Consider the following 22089-nt stretch of genomic DNA (forward strand, 5'->3'; position numbering starts at 1 on the left):
TGTTTGGCTGAAATGGATTTTGTTCTAGGGGAATATGTGTGGTCCGTGAAGAAAATTTTAGAAGACATAGTTTGTCTCTATCATCTGGTGAGGGGATTCTAATATATCTGAAGAGTTACTGACTAGAAAACTTTGCCAATCAGTAGTATATTCTACTTTCAAGTCTTATTTAAAATAATGATGCCCTAAGGGAGGAGAAATCAATTTTCCAAAACAACAACAACACTGATAGCAACTTGGATTTGCTGGTTTGTTGCTCTGAAATAGAACAGTAAGTTATTGTGTTAGCAAATTCCTTGTTAGTTCCCAACCAAAATACTCACATAGGATGTTTCTGTCTTACTCTGTTAGGTGTAAAGATTTCTCTCTGTGTTACTGGAATCCCTATTGGATGCTGCCCTCTGATGTTTGTGGAATGAACTGCTTTTGGGAAGCGGCTTTTAGGTAGGCACTTACATTTAATTGATAGATCAGTGTAGGTTAAGAGTAGATAGTAGGTAATAAAACTTTTGATTGTAATAGGATGCAAAATGTTTCTTTTCTTATATTTTAATATTATACAAGTAAATAATTTATTTTCTCGTTGAGTTTTCTATTTCTTTTTCCCACTTTGTAGTTACCACAAATTTTTAGTACATGCTGCATATAACTGCTCTAAATTCTTTTAATATGTTATTAAGGTAAACCATTGTTCTTAGAATTTATGATCTAACTTTAGGTAACAGGTGATAAACAGGTGATAAAGATAGGTTCCCACTGATATTTACAGATACAGATATATATAGATATGTAGCATTTAATTTAAAGCTGATGTACTAAAAAAACATTTTGTAGGTGGTTGGGGACAACTGGGAAAGGATTATATTTGTTATTAGCAGAGAGATTGAATATTGTGGAATGGGAGGATAAAGGCAAGTATTTGAGGAAGCAGCAAATGATATGACATCATTTATTGAACTTTTAAGTTACCAAATAGTTTGGCTTTGTTCACTTCTCTGGATAATGAAGGTGTTGGATTGACTGACCTCTTGGGTCCCTTCCTGCTCTAAAATTCAATGAAAGAAACAAGTGTTGATAGGAATGGCATAAGGCAGTGACTCTCAGGCTGTCTCCCTGAGATAGTAGGAGAGGAGAGCGGGGTAGTAGCCTGAAATACCCTTCCTTAGAGTAAAATTTCTCTGAGAATCATCTGTTTTTGCTGTATCTTCATGATTCATTTAAATGTTAATTTTACTCATTCTGTTTGCCAGGCACTGTTTTAGGTGCTAAGAACCAGACTCTTGAGTCAGGTTAATGTGGCTCTATCCTTCTGGAGCTTACATTCTAAGGAGAGCCTCACACTAGTAAACCTGAGATTACAATAAAGGGTGACATGTTGTAACTATGATGAGTCATCTTATGGCATCAGGGAGGGGCTTCCTGGAGGGACTGACTAGATGATGAATAGTTAGTTTATTAGCTAGGTTCAAGGACAGGAGGTAAAGTGTTCTATGTAGGAAGAACTTTATTTAAAAAAAAATTAATTAAAATTTTTATTTTTAATTGACAAATATATATTGATGAGGTACAATGTGATGTTTTGATTTATGTATACACTGTGGAATGATTATAACAAGCTCATTAACATCTATCACATGACATATTTAGTTTCTTTTTGTAGTGAGAACATTTAAAACCTATTCTCTTAGCAGTTTTGAAATATTTGATACATCATTATTAATTATGGCTACTTTGCTGTGCAATAGATCTTGAAAACTTATTCCTCCTATCTGACTGGAACTTTGTACCCTCTGGTCAACATCTCCCCATCCCATAACTTGTCCCCCACCCCCTCTCAAAGCAATATGCATTCCATGAACAACTTGCAAGGAATAGTTTAAATCAGATATTTTAATTATATCTTGTTGTGGAAGATATTGCGTGATTGAAATTTCAGTATGCATCAGTCCAAGTCAGATTATTCTAACTTTTTTTTTTTTTTTTTGAGACAGAGTCTTGCTCTGTCACCCTGGCCAGAGTGCCGTGGCGTCAGCCTAGCTCACAGCAACCTCGAACTCCTGGGCTCAAGCAATCCTTCTGCCTCAGCCTCCCGAGTAGCTGGGACTACAGGCATGTGCCACCATGCCTGGCTAATTTTTTTTCTCTATATATATATTTTTAGATGTCCATATAACTTCTTTCTATTTTTAGTAGAGATGGGGTCTTGCTCTTGCTCAGGCTGGTCTCGAACTCCTGACCTCTAGCGATCCACCTGCCTCTGCCTCCCAGAGTGCTAGGATTATAGGCGTGAGCCACCGCACCCACCCTATTCTAACTTTTAAAGATAATCTTACCCTTCAGTTTGTTTATAATTTTGGAGAATTGGAGCTTCATGTGTTTTCATTCTTATGAATATTAATGAATGAAGTATCGACAAGTACCACTTTGCCTTGTGACATAATTCTGCTAACTCTGGAAGCTGGGTAAACTTGAAAACTTCAATATACTCTGATTTATATAACCCAGACCCTTTTGTAAATTATAGCATGAGTAATAATCCCAAATTTGAGATTTTAGAAGTTAAATTCCTCTGTTATACTTTCTACCTGTAATATTGCATCCATTATATCGTGTGATTACATAAAAAATAGTAACTGTTTTGTTATATGTATGCTATTATGTAAACATCTCTCAAACTTAGTTTCTTACTTAGAACTAAGGATCCCTTGCATTTAATCACCCTATTTCAAACATGCAGATAAGCTAAAATTGTATACAATGGCCATATCATTCTTACCCTCCATTTCAGTATTTACTCTACATAATACATCATTTTTGGCTGACTTTAAGACCTTCTCTCCCCACTTGGTAAATCTTCATTGGAATTCCTCTTTACTATCACTTTTGGTGTCACATTTTGCCTGGCATCAGAGAGTCAGGTGCCTTAGCTGGGCACCACATTCTTCTTCCCAGGTCTCTCTTAGCTTTCCCAACTTGAATTCTTAATATAATTTTGATCAAAGCTTATCTGAGGGATCATTTCCTCCCAATTATTGTACAGTGAACATAAAATGATACAAAAAAGAAAAGTGGCCTCAATTCCCATCTCAAGTGTTTTCATCATTCGTATACATATTAGGCTTTTACAAAGTTGTGATTAAGGTATAGACCAATCTTGAATTTTGAGTTTAAAATTGTACTTTTTCCACCTAATATGGTCTTCGTAATTATGTCAGTTGCTACACATCATTCCATTGAGTTTTGGAAAGCATTTCATGCTTACAGCTTTATTTTTCTTTGAGAACTTAGAAAGTAATTTGTATTTGCATTTACTCAGTCTCCTATTTGACTGATTGCTTCCCAGTAGCATGTCAGAATGCTCACATCTCTTCTGTCCTTAAAACAAAACCAAACACAAAATCCTTACAACAGCTTGCTGTTTACTCTCTTTCCATTCACCAGCAAACTTCTTTTAAGAGTACCTACCTACTCTTTACTTCCTTAAATAAAATAAAAACCTTCACACCTCAACCATCTAGGAGCAGAATCTGTCACCTGACTCTCCTTGCAATCACTCCTGAGCTCTGAATTGTTCTTCTGGGGCCTAATCTTACTTTTCTTGTCCATTTGACACTGTTTACCACTTCATTTTTCTTTCAACTCTGTCAACCTCTAGCTTTTGAGACCAGACCAGTGTCTTAGCTCTTTGATTTCTCTCCTCCTGGACTCCTCTATCCCTGCTTCTTAAATATCTGTGTTTCTTAGTATCCTGCTCTTTTTTTTCTCTCATTCCCTAGATAGTCACAGAATAATTTGTTTAACTGCTATTTCCAATCCAGAGTTCTTTTCTGAGCATCAGACCTGACTTTCTCCACGTCAGTCCACGTTGACTCTTCTTACCCTTCTCCTTTTACAGTGTTGCTCATGAGTACCTCTTTTTTCCTGTTCCCTTAACTGCTGTACTCATCACTTACCCAACTGTGCAATCTCCCTTCACTGCCCACTGCATCTCCCTTCTCTGTATCCTCTTGGTTATGGTACATCTGTTGTGATTGTGAATCTTTATCCACCTCTAGACTGTCACCTCTTTGCAGGTTGATACCATGTGGTGTTCATCATTTATGCCCCATGTTTAGCAAGGTGCTTGGCAACCAGTGAATAACAAATGCTTAAGAGGATCCTTTGGGAAGCTTTCCCTAACACTTTCAGATGAGGTTAGATGTTAGTGTAGTGAGCGTCCTTAGAAATCTACCCACCTTTTTCTATTTAAGCAATGACTATGCTTTCTTATTCTTTTAAAATTCTGTCTTTTCACAACAGACTCCAAGTTGTATGAGGTCAGGATTATGAGTTTCTTGCTTACCTCAGTGCCTAGTATAAAAGAGGTCCAATTATTTGTTAAAAAGAATGAATTATATCACTAAATTGTGTTCTAAAAATTGTGTAGATTCAAGCCTTTACCAGCATTATGGGAGTGTATTGGGGTCACCATAACCTTAACATTATTGGGAGTTATAATTTTACCACTTATTAAGGTAAAATGATAGCGTATTATTGATTTATATTTTGTTATTGAACATATTTCTATATTTGTTTAGCTTGTTCTGTGTATCATCTGTATTGATACTTACCTATTGAATTTTTAATGCTTATTTTATGAACTCTTAGAATAATATATTCTGCTTTTGCCATTGATTACAAATATTTTTCTAATTTCTTTTTGTTTTTACTTTTCATTATGCAAACACATTTTAGTATTATCAAAAATATTTGTTTTTAATGTACTAATTTTTCTATGACTTAAGCTTTTAAGAAATCAGTTCTTCAAAATATTTAATTTTTCTCTTTATGGTGAGAATTGATTTTAGATTCATGAATTCTTTGGTCATAGGTGAATTTAAAGTCAGCTGTATTATCTTGTGCAGTTCTTTACCAGTTTGTTTTTTTGGTTATTTTAATTAATGTATAATTGTACATATTTATGGGGTACATAGTGATATTTCAATACATATAATGTATAGTAATCAGATCAGGGTAATTAGTATATCCATCATCTCAAACATTTATCATTTCTTTGTGTTGGGATCATTCAATATCCTCCTTCCAGGCTGGGTGTGGTGGCTCACACTCCTGTAATCCCAGAACTTTGGGAGGCTAAGGTGAGAGGATTGCTTAAGGCCAGGAGTTCAAAACCAGCTTGGGCAACATAGTGAGACCTCGTCTTTACAAAAAATTAAAAAATTAGACAGGCATGGTGGCACATGCCTGTACTCCCAGCTACTTGGAAGGCTGAGGTAAGAGGATGGTTTTGAGCCCAGGAGTTCGAGATTGCAGTGAACTATGATCATGCCACTGTACTCTAGCCTGGGCAACAGAGTGAGACCCTGTCTCAAAAAATAAATAAATAAATAAATAAATAAATAAATAAATAAATAAATAAATAAATAAATAGATAAGTAAATCATCTCCTCGTAGCTTTGTGAAACTATCTATTTTTGTTAACTATAGTTATCCTACAGTGCTATAGAACACTAGAACTTATTCTTCCTATCTAGCTGTAGTTTTGTATCCTTTAATATATCTCTCCCTATCCCCCATACCAGTTTTAAGAGATATATTTTTACAGATTATTTTAAAATATAATTTTACAGATTAATTTAAAATGTAATTTTAAATTATATTTTAGAAATTAATACTTACATTTCATGTTGGATTTTTAGATTTTCTTTTTTTTCACTTTACATAAAATCCTGAAGAGTTTTTTAAAAGGTATTTTGTTTCAAAAGTGACTTATATACAACTCTTGAAACTATTTTACCCAGTATGGTAATTCAACATAACTTTTTTTTTGTAGTAAAAGGAAAAACTTTTTAAAGCTATACATTAAGGAAATTATTGTTAATGTTTTTAAATATAGTTTTCCATTTTGTTCAACTGCAAGTTTTTAAAGATAGGTTCATGGCAGTTATTTTTTAGTTTGAGGAAATTGATATTTGAAATTTAATTCTGTTTAGTTTGACTTTATGTACTTTATTTTAATGCTAATTCCTAGTCTAAATATTATACATAATTTTTTAGAGAGAGAATGCTAATTAATTAATAGGCTATAGGAGCACACTGGAAGCTATTCGTACTGTCTAAAGAAAAAGAAATAGAAGGAAAGTTATGATTCTTTTAAAGCAGAAATTTACTTTAAATAAGAAGGCTATTTATTACTGAGGCTTAGAATTTTGTTGGCAGTATTTATATTAGAATTTGTCATGTTTAAAACATTAAGTACTTTTTTCTGTTATGCCCGTCCTTCCCCAGCTTTTTGCTTTGATAAGTTTCAAATCTACAGAGGTTACAAGAATAATACAGTGAGCACACTAATATCCTTCACCCAGATACTTATCTATTGTTAACATTTTGCCACTTACTTTTGGCCAAACCATTTGAGAGACAGCAGTTATCATGACACACCCCTAAATACACATATTTATTATGTATCTGCTATGAACAAGGACATTCTCCAATATAACCATAATAAAATTGTCACCTCAAGTTATTTAACACTGTTCATTGAATATATAATATAATGTATTCCTGTTTCCTTATTTTCCTGATAATGTCCTTTATATCTTTTCCTCCCCATTCAGGACCCAGTCAAGGATCATACATTACATTCAGCTGTTAGATTGACTTAATTTCCTTTATTCTAGGACTGTTCACAGCCTTTTTTGGTGGGTGTTGGGGGTGGTGATATCTTTTGTGACTTGATATTTTTGTTTAGTTTTGAAGAATGTCCCTTAATTTGGATTTGCGTGACTGTCTACTTATGATCAGATTCAGGATTTCTGGCAGGATTACTGCATAGGAGATACTGTATTTTTCTTTGGGCATGTCAGGAGGCATCTGATGTCATAAGTTTGACATTATTGGTTAAGTTTGATCACGTGGTTAAGATGGTGGTCTCACATTTATAGGCTGCAACTATATCTTTATCCCTTTTGTAATGTATGGGGGAAATACTTTGTTACAGTTTGGTTTCGGCATCCATTGATTATTCTTGTCCAAATGATCTGTTACAGTGATGACTGCACAGTAGTGAGTTTTATAATTCTGTCCTTTCTTCTACGTCTATTGATTGGTATTCATCTTTTTTAAAAAAGGTTCCCTCCCTTTACCCCTTTTTTTAATATCATTTTGGACTCACGGATTCTTTTTTAAAATCTAATATGTTTTCATTCATTACTGTCATACTTTCGATGCTGAGGTTATGCCAGGTTTAACCGTGGGAACCTTCGGGTATTATCTTTGAATCATCTGAAGAATTTCTTCTAATCGTGTATCTGTAGAAAACTAGGCTTGACTTAAAAATGTCCTTTGGATAATGTATCTTTAAATCCACAGGGACTTTTCTCTTATTCACACTGTGATTAAAATATAGCCCATTTTTATAGACCCTGACAACATTCTGCCATTTAGTTGGGGCCAAAATTATTTGAATGGCTGCTCCCCTGCGACTGCGTAGAAGGGTATAGTTATCACTTCCTGTAGTGTAGAAGTTTACTTTAGATTCTTCCAGTTGCAGTTGATTTTCCTGTCCTTGGGGTCTAGGGGCAGCGTGGTGGTCAGAGACATCTATCTTTTAAATTATGTTTTGTTTTGTCAGTTTAGATGTTGGAGCCTGTACTAGATACAATACTTTTAATGAGAGGGAGAGCTGACAGAAAGGCAGATGCAGTGCCGTAGACAGTACTGCAGAAGCTGGAGGAAGGAGCTCTGGCTGTGTGGCCAGAACAACCCTTGTCAGAAACCCCAAGAGTAGGAGTCCCTGGTGCTGATTTTAGAGGAATTTTTTTTCCTTTGAGGAATATTTGGCTTATTTTTCTTAAGGTTTAATACACTTCTTGTCTCTGTATGTGGAGGATTCTGTGTAAAACAGCATATGACTATTCTAGCTTTGTTTTAAGTCTTCTCTTGGTTTTTGACTTCGAGCAAGGTCTATTAATAGTTATGGGCCAGTTGAGCAATCTGAGCCCATTATAGAGTCTCATCATGATGGTTTAATGAAGGCCTTTCTACCCCATGAGAAGTAGGATCAGAGGCTGTTACTGGAAGGATGAGCTAATTTAGAGTTCTATAAAGTTGTATGTCTTGATTGCCTTGTCTTTAACTTGTGTCATTGTGGCTTGCGCTGTTTTGAGATGAACTGGATTCGTGTCCTCTTGTTAAAGATATAGAAAGCATAAATAGTTTTCCCTCCACTGATACTTTTTCAGTGTTAGGAACTGACGGGCTCAGAAGAAAAAAGGGGAAAGGAGATGGTACAGACAAGGGAGGAGATACTACTACTTCCTAAGTTCTGTCAACAGAAAAGAACAGAGAGCTTTAAAAAGACCCAAGCTTATCCTAACACCAGATACACAAAAGAAGTAGCACAGCAGATGCAAGAGGTTTCAGAGGTTACTTAAACCTTTCGGTACACACTGCTGCTGTGTTGGAAGTAGGTTCTAAAGACATATCAGTATTTTGCTGAATATTTGGCAAATGGGGCTGAATGTATGTCACTGAAAAAAGTTATGTGAAGGAATTTTTTTCTTGACATCATTTAAAATTGGATATAATACTGAAATATTTATGGATGAAATTATGACTGAGCTTGCTTTACAGTGAACTGTTGGTTGGTGGAAGATAGTGTGGGAAGAAGTTTAGATGAAATAATCACAGAGAGTAATTTCTACTAAATTTTTTTAAAAAAAGAATGTGTTTAAGGGTGTTTTTTAAAATAACAAAAAGTTTTTAAAAATCGAATGGAAGACCTTTAAATCAGCGATGTTCCCTTTCTCAGTGGGTTCCTGGAGAGAATTAAGCCCTAATGTCTTAAGGCATCCAGTGTGAGCAATGAATTAACTTCTCTGCGGGGTAGCTGAAATGGTGCTAATTATGGATTCTTGGGAGAATTGAGAAAGTAGTCATATTTTTTGTGTTCTGTGGTTCCTAGTGAGGAAAATTGGTAGAGAAAGGCTGATTGAGAGTATAGAAATACACAGTTGATGCAACATTGTAATGTTTTGTAATTAGACATGTCTTAGCTTTTTAAATAGCAGTTTTGAGCTTCAGTTTTTGAACATGGTAAAAATACCATGTTATAAACATGTACTAAAACTGTTGGAAAATGTGGCTTTCTTTCCTGTTAGGTATAGTCTGAAAGTACAGCCTGTTGAGAAAATGCACCTAGCTGTAGTTGCCTGCGGTGAAAGACTGGAAGAAACTATGACCATGTTGAAGTCAGCTATCATTTTCAGCATCAAACCTCTTCAGTTCCATATTTTTGCCGAAGATCAGCTACATGATAGCTTTAAAGCCAGAGTAAGTATTTGAGACATAGTCAAGGTTGTAGAGTTGAATATTTAATAATATACCTGTAATAGATGTTGTTTTATTCCTTCATTGAACAAAAAGATTTATTCTGTAACTCTGTCCTTCTAGAGTAGGGAATACTCCTTATACCACTGCCGCCTGAGTCCGGATCTAGGGTGTAAGGTTTGTTTTTGAACAGGAGTAGGCTACCTAAAGTCATTTGCCAAGTATGATTTTACTTTAGTGACTATAGTTCCAGGACATCTTGACTGAGAAGTTGTATTATTTAATTTTGTCCCTATCCGTGGCTTAGGAGTGCCTTAGAGTGCACACATATGTTTTAATCCTGTTTGAAGGGAGGGAATTCTTGATTGAGAATTGGAGAGAAGTGGCTTCTTGCTTTGATAAGAAAGTTATTTACTTTGGCTTTGTATTAGTTAAAATCAATTTGGCTGCAGTGGCAGAAAACCCAAAGTAACAGTGGCTTAAACAAGATGGGATTTTATTTCTCTCTCACATAAAAGTAGGTAATCTGGGTTGTATGGCAGCTCTTAGTCTTCAAGGACTCTGTCTTCATCTGACTGTGGCTGAGCCATTTCCAATATGAGGCTTCTACGTTATGGTCCAAGATGGCTACTCAGGCTCCAGCCATTGCATCCATATTCAATTCAACATGAGAGGAAGGAGTGAAGAAGGGCGGTCTCCTCTTTTTTTTAAGGACAGTTTAAGAAGTTGCCCTGACATTTCTGCCAGTATCCCATTGGTTTGAATTTAATCATATGACCTAGCTGTTAGTGAGGGTGAAATATAAACTCATTAATCTGGGCGGCCTTGCAACCTCTTTAACAACAACAAAAATTCCTACTAGATGAGGAATACCTACAAGAAGATGAGAACAGATACAGGGAGGAGAACATGTAAGGAAATTCACCTGAAATTTTACTTCCTGTGTTCTGACATGGTGGTAAAGATGATGCTAATGATTATTCATTCATTCATATCTGCGCTACCCCCTGCCCCATCTGTTTGTCTGTCTCTGTCTCCACTAAATTAATCTCTCAAACTGATTTGGGTTTTCATGCTTGGCCTAACTATGTAAAAAGTATTTGATATTTTTTCGAGTTAAATTAGTTCATTTTGCATATTGAGTGAAAACTACCACTTGTGATCTCAGCTCTTTTAGTTTTCTGCCAAAATATTTGATTCCAAGAGGTAAAAAGTTTTATTTACTGTTTAAAAATATTTTTGGTATCTATATTTTTGATACATACTTTTGTGATCTTGACCTCTTTATCTGGCTTGTTTTCTTAAAATATTAACTGAGAAATTAGTCTTGTCCTAGTGGTTAGGAAAATAGTAACAGACTGCTACCAATTGTGGAAACCTTTGAAATATCATAAAAAAGTAAAACATCTGTTGCTTTGTCTTAGATGCAACCTCTGTGTTATGTTCAAACTTGGCTGAGTTATTGCTTATGTAACATACACAATATTTTTAAACTTAATTTTTCTTTGACTATAATGATCACTGACAACGTTTGGTTTTGCTTTTGATGAAGGAATACCACATATTTCATGGAACATGCTTTTTGTACAAAAAAGATGACTAAATATTATAATGTTAAATGAAAACCGACTAAGATTTTATTTTGAAGTTGGTATTGAAAGGATCTTAAAGTGACATTAATAAGTCGGCAAGGAAGATAAAAGTGCTAGTGTTTTAAAATATTTAACAGAGACACTAAGCAAAGTGTTGGAAGTAAAGGTATTACCTTAAACTATGTTGGAAGGTATTAATGTTTTAAAAATTACTTAAGCACAGTCATAATTCAAAAGAGATTATCTTCAACCTGTTACATAAACCTAGTTTTTTTGCCCCACAGATTGTTTCTGAATACTCTTTAGGAAATTTGAATCAACAATTCTATTAAAGCAAGAATGATATGTAATACTTAAACTGAATTTGAAACAATTCAGTATCTTGAAACGCATTTAGGATACTAAAGAATAAATAGCATTATAGATTTTCAGATGTTTTGCTTTTTGTCATGATTTTTTAAAAATTGGCATTGGCTATATATCAAAATATTTTGTTATCAGGAATATCCAGGCATATTAAAACTATGTATTGATGGACAAATATTTTTTAACCAGTTTCATATTTGGTATGACTTTGAATGTTAACATCTATTATACATAATATGGTAATAATATCTGTGTTTAACTTTTCTGTTTTTAATTTGTTTAGAGATTGAGAGGATTTACACATTAGATAAAGTTGAGGGAGATGAACACTTGCAAGGCTCCTTCAACTTTCTGATTTTGTGATTCATACCCTGATGATTTTCATTGTGCCTCAGATCTTAATGGTGAAGTCTTTCTGGCATTGTACTATGATTTTTAGATTTTTGAATGAAAACAAAATGGTGGAGAAGAATCTTTCTCTTAACTGTATACAGCATAAAATTATCTTAATTTTTAGCTCTTTTGTTTCATAATCTCTTGGTTTATTATTTTACCGAGAAAATTCAAAGTGAAATTAAACTGGGTTCTTTTTTTTTATTTCATATTTTTTAGCTTGAAAGCTGGTCATTTCTACAAACATTTAATTATACATTATACCCCATAACCTTTCCAAGTGAGAATGCCGCGGAATGGAAAAAACTCTTTAAACCATGTGCTTCTCAGAGATTGTTCTTGCCAGTAAGTTTTTCTGCCCCAGTGTTTTTTTCTTTTCTTAATTTGAACCTTACTTTTACACAGATGAATTTCTGAAGAGTTAACATATAAATCCGGTTAAATAAATAGACGTGCATGTATGCTATTAGTATTTTCCTTTTGAACATGAGAAGAAATTAACATAGAACAAGTCATGTAACCCCTGTTAAAAATGAAAAATTTGTAGTTATTTCTGTTGAAATACCATTACTTGCATTTTAATGTATTCAGTTGCTATGAACCGTTTTATCTCTAAGAAGGAATAGAGAGTTGCTAGATCTTGATGAAGCCAAGTCTGTTGCCAGCAGAAATGCAATGGCAATATCACCTTCAACTTGTGGACTACATTTAGAGTTGGGAAGTGAGGTAGATTGCAGCATTAAATAATAATTTCAGTTTTATACCAAGTCAGTTTATCTATTCTAACTGATACTTAAACACAGTAACAAAATTTAAAGCATGTGAACCCAAAGGGAAAATGGAAACCATTTATTCAGTGGGGCTATTCTTTGGTGTTTTTTTCTGGTATGAATCCCTAATTTTTTTTTTCTTTTTATCTAAAAATATTCTGACATAAGGTTATCACTTCTATTTTGAGTTGATTTTACCCACATTTTAAAATTCACAGTAGTTGTTTGGACCAGTGTGATGTTTAAAATACTTACAGTATTGCAATAAAAAAATACTTATGATGGTAGAAATATTGAATTTAAAAAGCATGCAAGTTTCTGGAAAGTATATGAATTATGGGGAAGAACTTTTAGTCACTTGTTATTGCTAAGTGAATTAAAGCAGTCCTTAGCATATTAAGAACATAGTTTACCAAATTCAGGATATCAGTAAGATTTAAATTTAAGTTATAATTTTGGTAGTCAAGTCTACCTAAGCAGTGCCTTTGTGGCTGTCCATAAAAAATTTTGAATCTTAGGATCTTTTTCTTCCCCTCCATTGTAAAAAGAACACAAATAAGGGATTAGGATTGGGAAAAAAACCTAAGAAGTTTTAGATACTTCATGGGTCTTTATAAGTTTTTAAAATAAATTTTATGTTGAGTTATTACAGTATCACAATCATTAATTAATGTGAGTGCCTATTTTCTGCCAGTCATCTATACTGAAGTGCTGTGTGTATAGGAATGAATAGAATAGACAGGTTTCTCGTTTTCATGGAGCTTATTGTCTGATCGGGAAGACACACATGAAACAAGTAATCACACATACATGTTATTCAAAAAATAATAAGTGATACAAGAAAAGCATGCGGTTTATGGCCATTTCTCTGTCATTTTGTTATGGTACTTTATTAACACTGGGCACCATGGCACTTTGTTAACACTATATTAACAAGTTTAATTGTTGGTGTTATCATATGCAATTTGCCAGATCATTTAAAGATGTAATCTAGTTAAATTCCTAAATGGAATTTTAAGTACTAAAATAAAACACTTGAAATCTGTCAAATTGTCTTCCTCCTTTACTGTTTGTTACTTCTGCATCTTTTTATCCAGATTTAGGTAAATTTATGCTTTTTTCCTAGGGATAAAATTTTTTGCTGAGTTTCTCTTCCTTTAAAATAGATGAAAAGAACTATAATAATATAAACTGTGCCAGTGCCTTCTTCCCCTAAAAGGAACCATAGAAAAATACCTATGTGATAATTATTTAACCTTATGTTTGATCTCTAGTTGGCAGTGGCTCCCAACATTGAAACTGGGAGCTTAATGCAGCATCATCCTAGTCTGCTAAGAGTACAGCAATCTGTAAACAGATGATGTGTCATGGTACAGATGTGCAGAATGTCATTAAAAACAATTCTCCTTACTCCCCTCCCCCCAAAAAAGCAAGAGACAGACACATAGGCACATACACACGCACCCCTTTTTAACTGAGGTCTTTGGGCAAGTGAACCTTTTGTACTTAAGCTCTGCAGTCTACTGTCAGATCTTTTCCCCAGGCTGATAATTAATCGGCTGATAGTGAACTAAGGAAGGAAGGTGGTAGCTTAACTTCAGTTGCAGGAAGAGGTTGTAGCTTTTGAAAAGTAGCAGAATGAGACTCAAGCTCTTGTTTTCTTATATTTTCTTGACTAAAAAGGTTTAGGTTAACTTATTCATTGAATCTTGGTAATAGACTAGGATAGGGAGTATATTGAAATTTGCAGAAGTCAGATTCTAAATTTCATGGGTAAGGCAGAAATACAAAAAAATTACACTTGAAAATCTCTGGGAAGGCACATATTGGAGATTTACATTTTCAGCAAGTGCAACATAGTTAATCTTTTTTCTAAGACAAGTCTTTACCTGTTGCTAAGTGCACATTTTCTTTGATTTGTTGGGAGATAGTAAGCATAGAAATAAGAATACTGATAGCCTGGGTTCCAGTTTGTTGGAATTGGTTAATTCTCAAATTATGTAACAGTGTTGGTTTTGGAGGTGGAGGGAACAAGTTCAGAAGATCTTCATTCGTATTGATTTATTTCTGTATTTATCTCAGGAAATTAGGCTTTGATATACAAATCACCTAAATTACTGTTATTTTCTGTTATGAAAAACATTTCCTCCCTGATCTTTGAAGATACTGCTTTTATTCTCTCAATTGTTAGCATTGTATTTTTTGTTTTGGTTTGTTTTTATAGCTTTTCTTCTCTGAAAGTTAATATAAATAAAGATTAGCATAGTATCTTTATATGTGCAGTTGTCAAAAATGACAGATTTAGGAAAAATTACTTTAAAAAATAGTTTAAATTAGCTTATCTCTTGGGTATATCTTTTATAATTAAAGGCTCTTTTATGTTTTTCTTAACTAAATAGAATTATAATTAATGATTCAAATATCTCTTCTCATAGTTAATCCTGAAAGAAGTTGACTCACTACTGTATGTCGACACTGATATCCTTTTTTTACGACCCGTTGATGATATTTGGGCTTTACTAAAGAAATTTAATTCGACACAAATTGCTGCAATGGCACCAGAACATGAGGAGCCTCGAATAGGATGGTATAATCGCTTTGCCAGACATCCATACTATGGAAAAACTGGAGTAAACTCTGGAGTTATGTTGATGAACATGACTCGAATGAGAAGGAAGTATTTCAAGGTAAGTCACTGATACAGATAGTTGGTTAATATTTCTCTTTTTTCCCTGTAAATGGTTTGATTTCCAGTTTAGTTTTCTTTTATTAAAAACTAGATTGAACTATTCAGAATTTTTCTGTTTATCTCAAATAATTGAAGAAAAATGTGTTCATAGTGTTCTGTTTAATAGAGCATTACAGTAGGTCAAACCAGATGGCATTACAATGCAGTAAACTAATACACTAAGTAGCAAACGTCATCTCCCTTGGTTGTCATTCCAGGAAGTAGTCATTATTTTGTCGTCGTACCGTCCTAGAATACTTGAGGCTATAGTATGATATAACACAGAGTTGTGGTTAAGAGCATAGACTCTGCAGCCTGTTGGTCTGGTTCAAACCCTGGCACCTCACTTAGTAACTTAGTGACCTTGAACAAGTTTTCAACATCTCTGGTCTTCGGTTTTCTCATCTGGAAAATGGGAATGATAGCAGTACCAATGTCTCAGGGCTTTTGTGAGGATTAAATGAGTTAGAACAGTGGCTAACACATAATAAATGTTGGCTATTGTGGCGTCACTGGAAGTTAACTTTACAAAAAAAACCTGCATGTTTCTAATCTCTCAAATTGTGGGGTCAGCAGAAGAGTCAAACTGTTTAAAATCTCTGATGGTGCATTCTGAATGCATCAGTATGTTTTATTGTTCACTGTTTAATGTAGATTAGTAGTATGTGGTAAATTGCAAGTCACTCTAGTCTTCAGGCTCTGGAATCAAGCTGGCTTTATGTGTAGCTTTGCCACCTGTGCGCTACTTAACCACTAACCACTTTTAAATGTCAGTTCTCTCAAATGAAAAGTAGAGATAGTAAATGGATTATTTATCTAAGTTGACTTAAAGGAGTTCCATTTAAAATGCATAGTACGGAGCATGGCACATAATAAGCAGATAAATGTTAGCTAAAAACAGTGACTTCTGAGCAAACACCTACTGTTGGCTTTCTCTCCAGGGGGTATAGACTTACTCTTTATTCCTTTATATCTAGTTAGGACTAAATTAAACATTAAGGAATATTATGTCTTTTATGATATGACTATATATATATGTTTTTATGTGTATATATCAGTCATTTATTTTTCTTATGGCTTCTGGTGGAACAGAATTTATTTTTCTCTTCTGTATGTCTGATTTAAATCTTCACCTCATTTAGAGTTGTTTTCTCTGATCTTTGGTATAGGCAGCAGTATGGCTTGTAGCCATCTCTGCCATCTGCCAACATTTTCAGTCTTAGAAATAATCTGACTGCTAGTACCCATCACTCATATATTCTGTTGATCTGGTAAACCTAGCTTTTTTAGGCTTCCATTTTCTGAACCTTTCCAAAATCTGGATTTCAATTCAGTTTTGTCTGTCATGAGACTAGTGCTAGGTAACCTCTGCTCTTGCTTAACAGAGAACATCTTTCTTTAGTTACCCAGTTTGTTATTATATCTTGAATTTTTAAATTTTATGTACCATTAAGTTTTATTAAATAAAACTAGTATAATAACATGATTGGTATTTTCTGATTGTTAGACTATGCACAGTGATGTTATACCAGAAGATGGTGCTGTAAGATTATCTGCTAAGAAATAATGTGACTTCTCAATAACTGTATTTGAAATTCATAGAATTATGAGAAATTTAGTGTTGCAAAGAACCATAGAGATAATTTAACATAACACCATTTGATTTTTAAAAAATTTAAAATACAGCCTTATGGTTCAAATACATTATTATTTTTTACTTACCTGTTACTTATTTAAATGCCATTCTTAAATACTTAATAGTTTCTCCTCTGCTCCTTTTCTTTTTGTCCGAGGCATATTCTAAGCCAGCTAGAGATGTAAATAATGGGGGTTGAAATAATTTCTAAACTTTCAAACTTTTTTTCCTTCTGCAAATTAATGACTTTATGAAGAAAACATGAGAGGATTGGTTGTATATTAATTCAGTAGATATAATTTACTTCATACCTCCTATTCCTCCCTATGTTACAAATAACCCCATTCTTCCTCTGTGGGAACACACTCAGATATGCTTTGTTTTCAAATATTGTTATTATATTTATGACTATTGAGATTGTTCTATAAAATTTATTGATTTTTAATTCCTTTTTTCATATATCTTTATTATTCTTGATTGTTTTCCTGTCTATATCTGTAGTAAACATTATATTTGTTTTTCCTACTAATTCTACAATTTCTGACACAGGTCTTAAATTTTACATGTTTAGCAATGTAACTGAATTACTTGTGTATCACTTTCCAAACTGTTTCATATAGATCCATGAGTGTTGCGCCATGGTTCTTATCACATGAAAAGCCACAAGACTACCCATTTAGGATAAAGGTCATATTTTAAGTTCTTAATTTCTTTGCTGTCACCCAGTCCCTACCATTCCTGATTGTTCAGTTACAACCTGATGTATTTTAGTTACATATATTAAAAAGTTAGAATAGTAAAAAGTCTACTTTTTTGTTCTGTCTCACAGTGCTTGATAGACAATGAATAACATTGATTAAGCTGTTAATTTGTATTTTGTGTTACGATCGAGTTTGTAGCTTTGAATCCTTATTAGGGTATTTCTTTTCTCTTTTTAAAAAATTTACTAAGATATTTCTCAACCTTTTTCTATTTATTTGAGAAAAACCAAAGAATATAAATTAGACATCTTAGAATCGTTTCCTTGGAACTGTATCCTGTTCATGTCCTTCCATATATTGCTTTATAAAGTATTTTTTGTCTGTTTCTCCACCTACTGAGAGCAGGATGTGTCTTTTGTATGGTACAGCTTCATATTCAGAATATTTAGCATGGTGTCTGACGTAAAGCAGCAGCCCAATACATAATGACTGGCAAAAGACTGTCAGATGAAGGTTTTAGGAACTAGGCTATTAATGAATTATTGAAACTACTGGAAAAGAGAACATTTTATATGAGGTAGACATATTGTTTTTACATGTTTGTAACAGTATAAATGTGATGGAGGACTTTTATTGTGTGAATGGATATAGCTTATGAAAGCAGAATAATATCAATGAACATCTTGCCCAAAGGGGTGGAGCTTTTCAACATGAAGTAACTAGTCTTTGGGAATTGATGAGTTCTCAGTTTCTAGCATTGTTGGAGCGTAATGTGAATAGTCACCTGTCAGTTTTATATTTATGTATAGGATAGGCTGATAATGATAATGAGTCAATCCATTTTCAAAAGCATACATAATTCTAAAAATGAAACCAATAGATCTTCATATAACACATAATGTATTTTGGTAGTAGATTTGCTAAAATTAGTAAATTAGAACTATATTTTTCTGTCTTAAAAATTACAAAATCAAATTATGCTTATGTAGAGTAAAAAGAGAAGACCCTCTTTGCACATCTCTCCACAGTTTCATGCCCTTGTTCAAAGTGACACTATAAACTTTGCTATGTATTCTTTGGACCTTTTTAAATGTGTATTTTGAAACAAGTATAGATGTGCATTAGCACTTACATATAGGATCCTTTTGTACATTTTCAACTTGCCGTTTTCATTTAGTAAATATATAATCGACTGATTTCTATGTCAGTACACATAATCACATTTTTAATGTGTGCATGATGTGGAAAATGGATGATTTGGTTTTATTGTTTGTGTGTACCTAGTATGGATATGTAGTTGTTTGGCTGAAAAAATATATCATATATTTTAATTTGTATCCTCCTGACTATACTACCAATGTGGTTAAAAATGTTTTCACTTGACCAGCTTTTGAAAAAAAAAATGTTTTCATATAATTTTTAGCCATTTTTATTTCTTTTGTGAATGCCTGTTTGTCCATATCCTTTGCCCATTTCTTGGCTGTTTTCTATTTCTTATTGACCTGAACTCCTTTTATAGATAACGCCTCTTCATGAAACTCATTTCTCATAGTTTTTTATTTGTTGTCTTGGATATTCTAGGTTATATCATCCACAGATAATTACTAGTGTTATTGCTTCTTGTCCCATAGTTTTCCAATAGGACTTTTCCCTTTAAGTTATGAAGGTTTTTTTTTTCCCCTTTTGATTTTTTTCCTAAGCCTACCCTGGACTCTGTAATTTTATCTTTCATTGATTTTCTTTGCATAGATATATTTCTTGTAATATATAATCAATTATATATTTGATTTGTAATGGTTTTTAAAATTTAAATATATATCTGTATCTTTATATGTATTTGAATAGGTAGAATCAAATGAAGACTTGAACATGGTACTGTACAAGGGTTCCACCAGTTCTGTCTGTTGAATGTGTTGCTGGTCTTTGTCCTTGCGCAATGCGTATTTTCCTTTTCAGAGTCTAAGAATATTTAGTTAACATACTCAATGACTTATTTCAAAGAGTTATCTTTTCAATAAAGTGTTGTCTTATTTTCTTAAGTAAAACCTGTTTTAGTCATTTTCCAGAGTTAAAAACAAATTTCTGGTTATTTTATAGTTACTATGTTTGCGGCATTCTAAGAAAATTTTACGCATGGATAATACAATTGTAACAGATCAATTTAGTTTAAATATGTGGATTTTTAAGATGAATTCTGGCTCTTTTTTAAAGGATAGATTGTTTATATCCTCATTGAGTATATTATAGATCATAGAATAGCTTATAACAATGCTTCTCTGACTATTGATGAAAAATGATAAATTTAAAAAAAAATTTCTAGTATGTTATGAGCCAGTACTTTTATAAAATATATAGATTACTAGAAGAATCTTCCATTAAGTAGACATAAAATTATTACGTTAACTCGCTATGAAAGTTTCTAAATCTTACTCTTAATTTCTGTACTTAATCTTATTTGGGACAGAAAAAATTCACAGATTGGTGCACTGTGTGAACTGCACTATGAGGAATACTGGTTTAAAAGGGTTAAATAGGTTTAAAAGGCTTTACATTCAACTCCACCCTTTCTCACCCCAGATTCTCATGATTCATAGCTTTCTTTCAACTCAGTTGTTTCCTTAGATGTTTAACTTTGTGTTTTTAACAAGCAAGAGCATCTCCATATAGGCTGAAAAGGTAACTGATGAAATTCAATATCTATTATTTATTTTTAAAAAACACGAAATGTAAATTGATGGATTATTAATATAACATGTTTTTCTCAGTTCAAAAGGCAGCATTGTGCTTAATGGGGAGACAGTGGAAGCTTTCTAGTTAAAACGAAGATGAGGATATCTATTACACCTATTACTATATACTATATACATTACTATTAAGTAATATTTTATTAGTGGTTTTCAGCATGGAGGAAAAACAAGCCCGTATTAGACATGAAAGAAACAACAGGTATAAAAATTAGGTAAGACATAAAATTATCATTTGCAGTTGACATGTCTATATACCTGAAAACCCAAAAGAACCTATTAAAACTACTATAAATATTAAGAATGTATGGTTAATTTGGCTGGGTTGAAAATTAAAGTGCAGAAATCACAAGAGAGACAAAGCTTTGTGCTGGCTCACCCTGGGGGGTTTTCTCTTAAGTAGCATAGTATGGCCCCTGCTGAAAACAGTGTTGATATGCAAACTTCCCAGTTAATTGATACCCAAGAATAGGATACTACTTTTCCTAGCAGAGTTGTAACTCTGATAGCAAAGCTTACAGTCTTTAGAATGGGTTAAGTGAATCCCCTCAGCTCTTCTGTAGGATAAAAGGCGTTGGGAGGAGACTAGGATCCCTTTCCTGGAGCACAGTCTTCAGTACTGCCTATGATGTCCAGCCCTAACTTGATACCCTCTGGGATTGTGGAAGTTTGTGAGACTGCGTACATCCTGCTGGACTGGACCTAGTTATTCTCCCTAACAGATCTTTGACTTTGTGTGTCATTCATGGTGCCTCTTTACAGAGTTCTTTGCTTGAGTTTTCCAAAGTACAAATAGTTAAGTAACCTTTTAGAATATAAAATGGAAGACACCTTCCCCCCAATAAAATAGTAACAAAAGAGGTAGTATACCTAGGAGCAAAATTGGGTGAAATATATGTGAGGAAATCTTTAAAATGCTAATAAACAAATGAATACTTATATAGAATGATATACCAGGTATTTGAATAGAAAAATCCATCATAAAAATGCCAATTCTCCATGAGAACTGTGTACTATAATACAAATAGACACAAAATTGATGAATTTCTACTACTTTGTTCATCTTCCCGTTTCCCTTTACAAACTGGTTTTTGTCAAGCATATTGGTTTTTAGTGTTTAACTGTGGTTGTGTGTGTATTTTTTTGCTTATCAATTTCAACTGATCTCTTTGAATTGCCAATTATAAAAGATAAGCAAATCAGTCTGAGAATAATGGTGAGCATGGTGAAATAATAATAGCTAACAATGACTATTTATCATGTGCCAGGTACTATTCCAAGCACTTTTTATTTATACGTTAACAGTTTTAATCCTCAACAACTCTGACATAGACACAGACATAGATAACATAAATACTAAAACTATCTGCATTCTAAGATGAAGACATGGTTATAATTAATGTGTTGCCACTTTCACTTTCTTTCTTGAACTTTTATTAGTTTTATCACTGCTACATGTAGCTTCAGATCCCTTCTTTGTTATCTTCCTCTCTTCTACTGGACAGCCCTCCTCGCATTTAATTTAGGGTTATAATTGTCACTTGTTTTTGTAACAGAAAGAGTTTGTATTTCTCATCGTGGCTCTGTAATGGTTGCTGAGGGAAGAATGAGGAACTATCATGCTGCCATTTTAAACCTGGAAGTCTGAGGATCTTTTTAATGTTTTTATCAACAGAATGATATGACAACTGTACGACTACGATGGGGAGATATACTTATGCCATTGCTTAAAAAATACAAACTAAACATCACATGGGGTGATCAAGATCTATTGAATATCATATTTTTTCATAATCCAGGTAATTATGTAAATTCCTTTTATTTGCATT

The 22089-nt window shown here is 33.4% G+C and overlaps 1 protein-coding gene across 1 annotated transcript in view; it reads left to right on the forward strand.

The window, feature by feature from the left end:
* The first annotated feature begins 357 nt into the window (after positions 1–357).
* Positions 358–22089, forward strand: part of GXYLT1 (glucoside xylosyltransferase 1) — a 31768-nt gene continuing 10036 nt past the window's right edge. The window contains exons 1-5 of the mRNA XM_045554013.1: positions 358–444; positions 9162–9333; positions 11901–12026; positions 14887–15138; positions 21936–22059. Coding sequence (XP_045409969.1) covers positions 392–444; positions 9162–9333; positions 11901–12026; positions 14887–15138; positions 21936–22059 — 727 coding nt within the window. The 5' untranslated portion in view covers positions 358–391. The remainder of the gene's footprint in view (positions 445–9161; positions 9334–11900; positions 12027–14886; positions 15139–21935; positions 22060–22089) is intronic.

This window comes from Lemur catta, chromosome 6 (assembly GCF_020740605.2).
Source record: "Lemur catta isolate mLemCat1 chromosome 6, mLemCat1.pri, whole genome shotgun sequence".
In the NCBI taxonomy this organism is placed as follows: domain Eukaryota; kingdom Metazoa; phylum Chordata; class Mammalia; order Primates; family Lemuridae; genus Lemur; species Lemur catta.